The sequence below is a fragment of the Exophiala spinifera genome (genome assembly GCF_000836115.1).
Source record: "Exophiala spinifera strain CBS 89968 unplaced genomic scaffold supercont1.4, whole genome shotgun sequence".
In the NCBI taxonomy this organism is placed as follows: Eukaryota; Fungi; Ascomycota; class Eurotiomycetes; order Chaetothyriales; family Herpotrichiellaceae; genus Exophiala; species Exophiala spinifera.
This window is the reverse complement of record NW_015622516.1, coordinates 2,802,597-2,813,259: the sequence shown is the minus strand read 5'-3', so window position 1 is coordinate 2,813,259 and position 10,663 is coordinate 2,802,597. Positions and strand designations below refer to the sequence as shown.

The 10,663-nt window shown below is 52.9% G+C and overlaps 3 protein-coding genes across 3 annotated transcripts; 2 read left to right on the top strand and 1 right to left on the bottom strand.

Moving 5' to 3' along the window:
- Positions 1 to 1,530: 1,530 nt before the first annotated feature.
- On the top strand, positions 1,531 to 4,515 carry PV08_06226 (uncharacterized protein; the record flags this gene model as incomplete). The annotated part of the gene is made up of 1 exon (XM_016380564.1): positions 1,531 to 4,515. The coding sequence occupies one exon, from the start codon at positions 1,531 to 1,533 to the stop codon at positions 4,513 to 4,515; it is 2,985 nt and encodes a 994-aa protein (XP_016236391.1).
- A 1,122-nt stretch (positions 4,516 to 5,637) lies between these two features.
- PV08_06225 (uncharacterized protein) lies at positions 5,638 to 7,164 on the top strand (the record flags this gene model as incomplete). The annotated part of the gene is made up of 1 exon (XM_016380563.1): positions 5,638 to 7,164. One exon carries the CDS (start codon positions 5,638 to 5,640, stop codon positions 7,162 to 7,164), a length of 1,527 nt encoding a protein of 508 aa, XP_016236390.1.
- Positions 7,165 to 7,459: 295 nt separating this feature from the next.
- PV08_06224 (uncharacterized protein) lies at positions 7,460 to 10,139 on the bottom strand (the record flags this gene model as incomplete). The annotated part of the gene is made up of 2 exons (XM_016380562.1): positions 7,460 to 10,071; positions 10,118 to 10,139. The coding sequence occupies 2 exons, from the start codon at positions 10,137 to 10,139 to the stop codon at positions 7,460 to 7,462; spliced, it is 2,634 nt and encodes an 877-aa protein (XP_016236389.1).
- Between the last annotated feature and the right edge of the window lie 524 nt (positions 10,140 to 10,663).

The following is a 10,663-nucleotide window of genomic DNA, read 5'->3' as shown; positions in this document are numbered from 1 at the left end:
AGACGCATACGTCCTCGATCATGAGGGCTCGGGCAGACTGCGGGCGAAAGCAGATGGTCACCATACTTATCCACGAGGTCGTCAAATGATTGTCAAAGATAGCGAGGTGGCCCTCAATAAGCCTCGACATTTGGATGCGGTGATCATTGATGCAGATTCAATGTTGGCCAGGTTTTCTGTGCGCACGCGTTTCCATGTGGCGAGTCCGAATGTGGTTCCGTCTTCTATAGAGCGATCCTGACCTTCTGTACGTATGAGCTCACCGAGCGGTCCAGGAGTTCAACAAACATGATCGGGCTGCAAGCACTGCGGCAGAGATATGAGTTTGCAGAACCACGACTCTCAACGTCTGGTTCGAGAAGTCCGTCCTAGTCGCTTCAGATATAAAGGTCAAAAAGCTCAGGTCCTCCATTTTGTATTTTGCAGTTGCACAACAACGTATGGCGGGTGCTCGCTCATCACACACACGCGGTGGATGTCAGTTGGAGGTTGTGTTCATGTTCCACAGGCATCTTCTGGGGCCCACGAAGGCAAAGGGTGTATGTTCCTGCGAACAGACTCGTGGTGACAGAGAGCCATATGACCTGGAGGCTATGGGGACACGGAAGGAAAGTGTCCAGAGAGCTCTTGGGAAGATAATGATACGGTCGTGTTCAGCGCCCAAGCCCGGCAAGGGGGTGGACTTGGGAAACGTGGCTTTGGGGGGCCTGTAGTTGGAAATGGTCAAGTTCTCTCTGGTGATCGATGCTAACAGAAGCTCTCCAATCTCTGGATGGTGGCAGCTCGTACATGAGAGAGAAAATATCAGAAGGATCGTGAAGCAGACAATTTGTACTTTTGCACAAGTGTGCCACGATAAAGGATAAATGTCCCGGTCCAACGACAAGGTTCTACTGCCTTGACTCTCCGTCTTTATGGTCTACGATCCCAGAGCGCAAAATATCGATGGCAACCATCACCTTCGTATGGGTGATTCCAGGTGCTCAGATCCAGGCGGTGTAGGGTGCTGGCGACGAGAGACAGTAAGAGATGAATCTGGTTCCAAGATGACTACGTACTACAAGTACTCCGTTTCATGATTCCGAGCCGGACTGATATTGTTGACTGACAATGTCACTGAGCTGTGCATCCAAGGGCACCTCCTCACTGCCTAGTAGCTGCTAGACTGGTTCTGTTGATATCAATTACGACCACATCCTCATAAATCGCTGTAGCTTAAGAGGCCTCTCCCTCTCCAACCATCGCAGTAGAGAAAGGTTGCGTAAGTAACTGCTTGTATTGCTTGTATGAAGAGGCAGTCGTGGCTGGATGGAAGCAAACAATTTATTTCACTTGCAAGTACCCGCCGATTCACTTCTAGTCTTCAACTACTTAGACATTGTTACCTCTCACATCAAACTCTTGCTTCTGCCCGCCTCTCTCCTCATTGATCGTCTCTACCTCTCTCTTCCTCAGCATCGTCTGATTCTTCCTTTGCCCGTCTCCTGTACCCTGGTACTCCGCCTTCAGAGATCCCACATATGCAACACCATGGCTAGCACTCAGCTTCCTCAGCATATGTCCCTTGCTTACAAGAGATATAAACGGGATACTGAAGCTGTTGCAACCTGGTTAGCCGAGAAGGCGTTCAAACTGGGGTTTGTTGCTTCAGCCTCCGCTCCCTCGCCGAAACAGCCCAAACTTAGAGGCAGAGCTCGTAAGCTTGCTCGAGATGCTGCAAAGCTCTCACCGTCAACGGCTGCGAATGGACCGAAGTACACCTATACTGTCAAGACAACCGATTTCATCCAGATGGCAACCAAAATTGTCAGCGCGCGACCCAGAATCACCCTCAGTCGATCTCTAGAGACCATCTGGCGACGGGCCATTCAAGCCAGACTGGACTTCAGCGCTTGGTTCAGGTCTAGATCCAGCGTCGATCCACTTGCTGACGAGAAGCATGCCCATTTCACCACGGTTCTTGAGAAAGCCCTCGAACTCCTTCAGCCTTGCTGCGAGTTGCCAGACGCCCAAGAATTTCCGCAAGAATCGAAGGAGGAGGTGGCCGAAACACCTTTGGAACAGATGAATAACATGTTCCAGCATCTTGAGGTAGAAGATATATCGTCAGACGACGAGGAGCCAGCCGCAGAGAAGAGCACAATGAAATCGAAGACACCAGCACCGGCCCGGGCATACATCGAATTCAAAGAGGAAGAGGCAGAAGCAGAGTTCTTCTTCGCCATCTGGTCATTCCTGCAGGACGTCACTGCTGTCAGAGTATATGTCGCCTGCACGTGGCAGCTGTATTCGACTGGAGTCATTGAATTGATGCAGTGTGCTAGCGTGACGAACTTTGCTGTGGACCTAGTTCGCAGAGCAGAGGCTGACTTCGAGGCATCCTTGCAGCGTCCGCGAAATTACCCAGCATCAGAATTTCCTACCGGATCTTTGCCGTTCCTCATCTTCAAGCTTCATCTGGACAAGGAGAATGGGGGCCCTCTCGACTTTGATCCGGATCTTCCGTCCACCATCGTCATCTGTGGTTGCGAGATATGCGACATGCTGCTCTATGTTCCATGGGCCATGGCCAAGGCATATGTCGATGTGTTGGTGGAATGTCCCCCTACCTTACCCACGTCGAACAATGCTTTCGCCGTCGACGTTCCCGGGCTTCCACCAGCGAAGACTCACCGTGCTGAATTCTACCATGCGAAGAATCCCAGCCAAAAAGCCGTTGATGAACTTCATGAAATCCTGCCCACCTCTTGCATGCTTTCGCTAATGTTCAAAAACGCTTTTGTCGAAGACGAGATACTGCATGCTTCACGTCATCTAATTGAAAATCACACTGTCCCCGTTTGGGTCAGCTTTGCATTCCAAGTACAGCTTGACATGCAAAGACTCAATACCATGAAGCCAATCCCAGCGTTCAGGGAACTTGCAGAGTCTTATGGTGATATCAAGTCACGTTTCAAGCGTCACCGAGCTTGGGTCAAATCTCTTGAACACGCCGTATGGGATCTTGACGGCTCTGCTCGCAGTTTGGTCAAGGATTTCGGCGACTGGATCGAGGGCTCTAAGGTGGGCAGAGCTGATCCCACCGAGTTCAATCTCAGACTGGCTGCTGGTCAAGATAGGGCGTCCGCCATGAGAGACACCAAGAGAATCCCCCTGCTCGAGCTTTTTCCTTTGACCTGCGCAACGTTGAAGACCGAGTTGTACCTCGAATGGCATATTTTGGGTCTGAAACTCGTCAACTATACCGGCCACGTTCCGATGCTTTGTCACCTATACAACGCACTCAGAAAACTCAACCCAGACGCTCCTATTTGGCCAGACTTGGAGCTTGTTATTCGTAACCAGGACCCAGCTCGAGTTTTTATCGGTGGTATACCCAGCACTCCGGAAGATTTTCTGAAGCGCTTCTTCCTTGCCATGGGGATGTCCTCAAGTATGTTGGCACGGAACAACAACGCGGGTTTCAGTAAATCCAACGCCCGGAAACACCAGTTCCAAGAGGCCCCCATAGCAGGAAATCTTTTCGCTCGGTGGCTGGGCAGCGAAACACGCAAGGTTGACGAAGTGGCCTATCAATTGCAAAAAGTTCTTTCCGACCCCAAGTACAAGGATGATCTCGCCCACAGACTCTTCATTCCGGTACAGGATAGGTCGGATGAGTTGAAGATGACGCTTTTGAATACAGAGATGGTCCGTGTTTTGATTAGCTTCTCAGAAGGGTTCGCAGCCGAAATGCCAGCCTTCATGTTCGATTACTTCGCCATGGAACGCCGGTGCTACGATTTCTACCTCCGACTCAGAGACGCGTACCGGAAGAATATGGACAAGTACGAGACGTTGCAGTCGAAAGAGGAGGAAAAGATCAACAGTCCCGTATCCATCACAATTGCAATCTTGACCTTGGCCCGAGACGGAGAAGCCATCGCGCACAACATGAGGTCTCGCAGAGCTCAGAACAAAGCTCAAGGTCCTGCCATCGCAAAACTAATGAAGGCAAGCTTGATAGGGTACACAGACGAAAAGACCAGCGACTTCATAGAGGACCTGATCGATCTCACTCGGAAGAACGGAGCGGCTGAGTTGATTCAGCAGTACATGGACATATCTGAACATGCTCTGGCTCGAAACACCTTTCACCCCATGCTGGCGACGCTGCAGAACTTTCTCGAGGAGAACAAGAGCGACAGGGAGATCCGCAACCTGAAGACCAAGGTCGGTGACTCTGATTATGGCATCTTTTTGTTCTGCAGGGCCAGTCTCGAAGCTCTTTATAGCTCTCAGCATCCCGAAGCATGGGCCGATCTTTTGGTCCCAGATGACAAGCTTTACGATGCGTTGAAGTGTAGCGCCGCCAATCCTATTCTTGTGATGCTAGCAATTCTGAACTTGCGTCAGAAGAAGGTGATGTGTGGCACGGGAGAAGACTCGCACAGCGCAAGACTTCTGGAGGAGATTAGCCCTGCCGAGCTTGCCGAGTATGCCAAAACTCAAGGTCAAAAAGCCAAGAAGTCATGAGCATATGGACATGCCTTAATGAGCCCTTTGTTTGCGGTAGCTTAACTATGGCGAGACAAATTGTCGCATGCAAAACTGTCATTCATCGACTTCGAGCCTGGTGTGCTTCAGCATGCATCAGTCGATTCCAGAAGAAGTGCTGACAATGGCCGCGCCCACCCGGGTTTGGAGTGTCGGAAGTTGTTCATAGGTGGAGACGGCGTCCCTTTGCAAGGTGTTCTGTGTGGGATTAATATGCTCGGATGGGAAAATATGTGCCATGAGGAGCTTGCAGGAAGTTCGACGAAGATTACCTAGAGGAATGGGATGTTGAGAATAGAAAGTACCTTTCTTCCTGAAGGAAAGAAAGAAAGCTCTGGTCAAATGGCCCTTGAAAAGGGGTGTAGTGCTAGTCCTAATTTAGATTAGTTCTCTCATCTTCAATGGAAGCCCACTTGAGAGATTGTTCAGAGATGTGCTGTTCATTATTCATCTCTTCAGATACGCCGCCAGCCATTCATAGCCTGCTGCGGCCCTATTTTCTCGTTGCTCGGGGTGTAACAACCTTGGATCATTTATCAGTGTAAGAGTGTCTCTAGCATGAGGGAGATGTGGCGTCGTGTCCGAAGACGGATGTCGTGATTCATACAAGGCGTTCAATAGAGCATGTTGGAAGACTGGTCGCAATACAGGATGCCATGATGAATCTCATTGCCAAATATACTGAATCCAGTCCGAAGCTCAGCGGCCGCCGAGGATAGATATTTCTTCAGTGCAACATCTTCGACGACCACGACCTCGCCAGACACACTCTGCGAGCCCAGATTGAGAGAGATCTTCAAGAGGATCTTGTCACCTCACAAGCACCCCCTTCGCGACCACGGAGGTGCTGGAGCTAGCACGACTCTGTGTCCATTGAGACTGACGGCACCCCCCAACACAGGTCTGCTTAGGATGGACGGCTCCCCACGCCCTCGCAGGGCCTGTGACAGATGCTACAGGTACAAAGAACGGTGCCACTTTGAGCATTCCGCGAAGAAATGCACTCTCTGTCAAAGGTCCAAGACGCAATGTACCGACCTGCGGGTACAGCACCGGCCCGGTCGACGGCCGAAAGTCCCAACCTTTGGATCGGGCGGCTCGATGCAAATTTGGACCGTCAAGGACTCGTTGGACGTCAAGAAGGCCAGGAAGCGCAAATGCCAGCGTGACGGGCAGCCGCAGTCCTCCTCGAACTCGTATTCGGAGCCGAGCCTCACGCCGGACACGACCTGGTCATCGTTTCCTCCTTGCACGGCTACAACCAGCTCGCCGGCCAAGAGCGACAACGTACCGGTCTCGGTCGCAGCGGCGGCGACGGCGTCCTCGTCGTCGTCGTCGCCGTCTTGTATCGTTCCAAGCGACTCAGAAGTCACCGGACGATACTACTCGCCCGCCAACCAGCTGTACGAGTCGTCGCCGGAGATCCTGGCGCAATTCTCGCAAGTGTACGACCTGTTCATGCTCGGGCCGACGTTCGCAGAAGGGTTCCGCGCGGCGATCCGGCGCTCGTTCTTCAGCTCGCCGGGGCTCTTGAAGGACATCTTCGAAGCGATGTACTCCGTCGTCATGCGCGCGAAGGACAGGGTGCGGCCGTACGACGAGGCCGACATCGCCGTGGGCGCCGCGGCGCTCCAGAAGCTGCGCACCGTCGAGGTCGGCAACGTGCACGACGCCCTCGCCGTCAACGCGCTGGGCCAGACGCTGGCCGCGTTCGACCTGCTCACCAGCTGCAACGACCCGTCGCTGATCCTGCGCTACTCTCTCCTGTCCGTCGCGCCGTGGTACGGCGAGCTGTCGCGCGACCCGGCGCTGGACCCGTTCACCATCACCTCCATCTTCTGGGACACGGTGTCGTGCCTGTTGCGCCGCGAGGTGCCCGTGCTCAGATACACCCACTGCACTCCGACGCCGTCAACATTCGTGTGCCGCGAGCGCGACCACGCCGACGCCGACGCCGACGCCGCCACCCCCACCACCGCCACAACTGTCATCGAACGCTCCGCCGGCCTGTGTACGACGCTCCTGCCCATCCTGTACGACCTGTGCGTCGCCAGCAAGGAACTCGACGTCCAGCACCAGTGCAGCATCCCCAGAAGCACCGGCCCCATCAGGCTCGTCGAGCAGAGCTTGCGGCGCTGGACCCCGGACCTGGACGCCCTCACGGCGGTAGGAGGCAGCCGCGAGAACAAGTTCTCCCTGACCGAGTCGCTCGAAATGCAGTCGCAGGCCGTCATGTACCGTCTGGCCGCTCTACTCCTGGTCCACCGGATCTGGAACCCCATCGGCTCGCTGGACGATACTGCCACGCATTACGCCCAGGATATCCTGGATGAGATGTCGAGGTTTCGTGCTGCTGCCGCCGCCGCCGCCGCCGCCGCAACACCGCCATCACCCACGCCCCCTGCGAAAATGCACAATGTTGCCTTCCCTTTACTTGTAGCCTCTCTTGAAATCGCGGCCGTGCCCAAAGACATTTGGCAAAATGTCTCATTGTCCAGCTTCGCACCCTTGTGCGTCACAAAAATCCAAGCTCTCATCGAACATGTATGGGCAGAGAGGCGACGAGGCTCTAGAGAATTCATGTTGGACTTGATATCAACAGGGCCGAATTTCATGGTCGTCCCATGAGTCTTCAAATTGCCTACCCAGAGCGAACAAAACCATCAAACGGCACCATAGACAGAATTCACTCGATTGATATTGTTCCATAGACCTTGCCAAGGCGTTGTATTACTGGAGTCTTGCATAGCTCACCATTTTACGCTACACTATCTAATTCATCACGGTTGAACGTCATGCACACTATCATACATATCCAGCAGCTGTGTCTTCCCTTCCTGGCCTGCCAAAAAGACTCGCTTCAGCTAGGGTGTAACCATGTTGGCGTCATACGAGTAATCATCATGCATGCAATACAAAGCCATCACAATAATTGGTCTATGCTTGCGCGATAACCATTGTCTTTGCTCATTCTTCGATGCCCTAGACCGGAGGAGGATGGAGCATAAGCATGCCTTTTGCTTCTGTCGATGCCCGGCGTTTCTCGGGGTTTGCCTGATGACAATACCCTTGGTCGGCCCTCTGGGTTGGTCTTGGATCGAGATCTTCCGGGACCAGCCTTATTTGTATGAATATCCGACATGCTCACTCTTGTGCTGCCGACATAGGAACTGGGACCCTCGGGACTGAAATTTCCAAAAGGAAGATGTTTGGGTTCTGCGTTAGAATCAGCAACAACGTTGTTGTAACGTGGCGGCTGCTCCTTTGATGGCCGCCGTGGCTCCTCTCCACGCTTGATTTCCTTGCTGGGTCGACTGGGCTTCCTTTCCCCTCGATCTTCTCGGATGCGAAGCTCTCTCTGCTGATTGATCATGTTGCGCTCTCTCTCGCTGAGCATGACTTTCCGAGGCGGAGAGTCAGCTGGAACATCAAATTCTGACTCAGAAAAGCCTAACCCGGAAGTTGACACCTGCAGTCGCGGCAATCGTGGACCTCCGCGAACCGGAGAGGCCCCGGGTCCTGCCACGAGGTGGCAGTGGTAACAGCTCGGACGCTTTGTTACATGATGATGTGATGAAGGATTAAGGCTTGGCCGACTAGGATCTGCGTTTTCGTCCGTTGTGTCGGCTTGTAATCCTCCCATGCAATGACCATGCACATGAACTCTCCTCGGGGAATTGTCAATATCGGTCTTTAGGTTTTCCATGTCGACGAAGGAAGGAACATCTGCTTCGCTCCGTGGATTTTCAACTGAGCGTCGTACTGGAACAACAAAAGCCTGACCCTGAAAATAGGCTGCCGGGGTCGGGACACTGGAGGGGACCGGTACCGTCCTAGCACGCTTTGCCTCGATAGACGCTGCCACTTGCGCGAGAGAATTGGGCAAGATGTCCAGCGAGTTAATAGGGATAATGGTGACAGGAAGTTGTACGGCGACAGTCTTGGACCTCTTGACAGTAACGATAATGTTCACAAAATATCTGACCTCGAAATACCTCCCCGTACTGACAGTGACATGACCACGTGGGGCCTCAAGCTCGACAGTTCTGACATCTGACGAGTAGGATGGAACACCTTGCCAGGAGTCTGCCATTTTGAAGGTCGTGCTACTGACAGTGTCCGTGTCCGTGCGTTTTGGCAAGCGTAGATGAGTGGCGCTTTTCTCAAATGTCCCCGCCGGCGCATGAGTATACCACAAGGTGGTTTTCTCGAGTTGAACCTGAATCTTCCGGACCGTCTTCGCGGTGTTGTTTGCGACATGAACGTCGACGAAGATCTTGGCACCATTCACCCACGTCTGGCGGTGAAGGCCTGCAGTCAGCTTGACAGTCTGGATGTCAGGTTCTTTGGCGAGGTATAGTGTATCAGCTGCCAAGAGGGGACTAGGCAAGCTTGCCAGTGCTTTCTCGGGGTCATGTATAGTGAGCATCTGGATGCTCCACGTCTGCCTTACCGTGCTTCTCTTGTCACCTATTCTGATCACAATTGATGGACATAACATATAACGGATCGATGCTTGTTTGGAGGCATACGGTGGCGGTCCTAACTTCAGGGGCAGGTTGACGGAAAATGGAATGTTCGCCTTTGCTGATTTGAGCTCCCACCACGTTTCTGGACTCTCTGCAGGTTGCTGAGACGTTACAAGAGACGGTGGAGGCGGATTCTCCCTGTCAAACAACTCGGTAGCAAGTGACAAGAACACCCATCTTCTACCGTCGCTGATCTCCTCCACTCCTATGACATCCACAGAAGCTTTAGAGATATAGATCGGCTTCCACTTTGGCTTCCGAGGAGCACCACCGTCGACTTCAATGGACATGTGACCTTCAACGGTGCCGCCCCCTACGAAGAGAGGCGAAGGAAGACGTATCGACAAGTCGACGCGGGGATGTCGAATACTGCCGTTGTCCAGAATCTCGTGCGGAGGGGACGTCCGGATGAAGGTTCGTGTGAGGGATGGCCTGAAAATCTCGGCCGACTGAGCGCTTTGGTTGATGGCGCGGCGGACAGGAGACTCGGCTCGTCCTCTGTTAGGTATGATTTGGCTACTACCATCCAATTCTGAAACCTTCCATGTGGGCAACTCCTGCAACGAATTTGGCTTCGATACGGCAAGACCAGGGGAGAAGATGCTCGCGGACGATCTGCGCTCGGGTACACATTTTCGTGGTAGACTTATAGCGCTGGCAGCACGGTCGCCCAAAGCAGTAAAATTTCGAGGTGTTGGGTGAATAGGTGTAGGTGGAAGAAACTCTGAAGAAGGAGTTTGGGAAAGGGCGTCTTTTGGCGGAAGAGGTCGATTTTGAGGAGTGTCATTGGCACCATCTGTCCATTCACTGTGAACATTGGCTGCGGAGGTAGCCTTCGAAGATCCTGACACCTCGCGAATCTCTGAAAGCTGATGGATTCGGTGCCTGGCTAGCCCCGAAATTGGTCGCGTAACAGTCTCGAGCCGTGAAGATAAAGGAAGACGCGCTGGTTTTTGAGCATCTTCTGAGGAATTCTTCTTTCCGATGAGGAACCGCCTTGGAGGATCTAAGTGGCGTCAACTAGATGTCCAAAAGTCGTTGTCAACTCTCACCTTTTACCGCCCACTGCTCCATGGCACACTAACAATGTCGAACATGACACATGTGTGAGATCCAAAAATTCGTAGAACAGGCGAGAAAGTGAGCCAGACTCTGCACAACGAATGTAGTTTCTCCTGGCACAACCTCGAACAGTGCGAGTCAACGCGTAAGAAATGGATGAGAAAGGGAGCATGTGTAGTCCGTCCCGTCCGGGAAGGACAACGCCATCATATTGTTCCTGCGCTGCGGTCTTCACGCTTTGGAAAGAGGAAACAGCACGACCGTCGCCTCATCGCGAGACGCTCCTTCCTCCTCGCCAACAAAGAGCATTTCTCGTGTGGCAGCGAAGAACCTTGACTTTCGTCTGAAGTACGAGGACATTGCAACCAGGATATTGGGTCAGTATAGCATGCCGAGATGAGACTCATCTGCGATAGCAGGACTTGACAATCAAAATGACAGTCAGTTGCTCAGTTGCTCAGTTGCTCAGTTGCTCAGTTGCTCAGTTGCTCAGTTGCTCAGTTGCTCAGTTGCTCAGTTGCTCAGTTGCTCAGTTG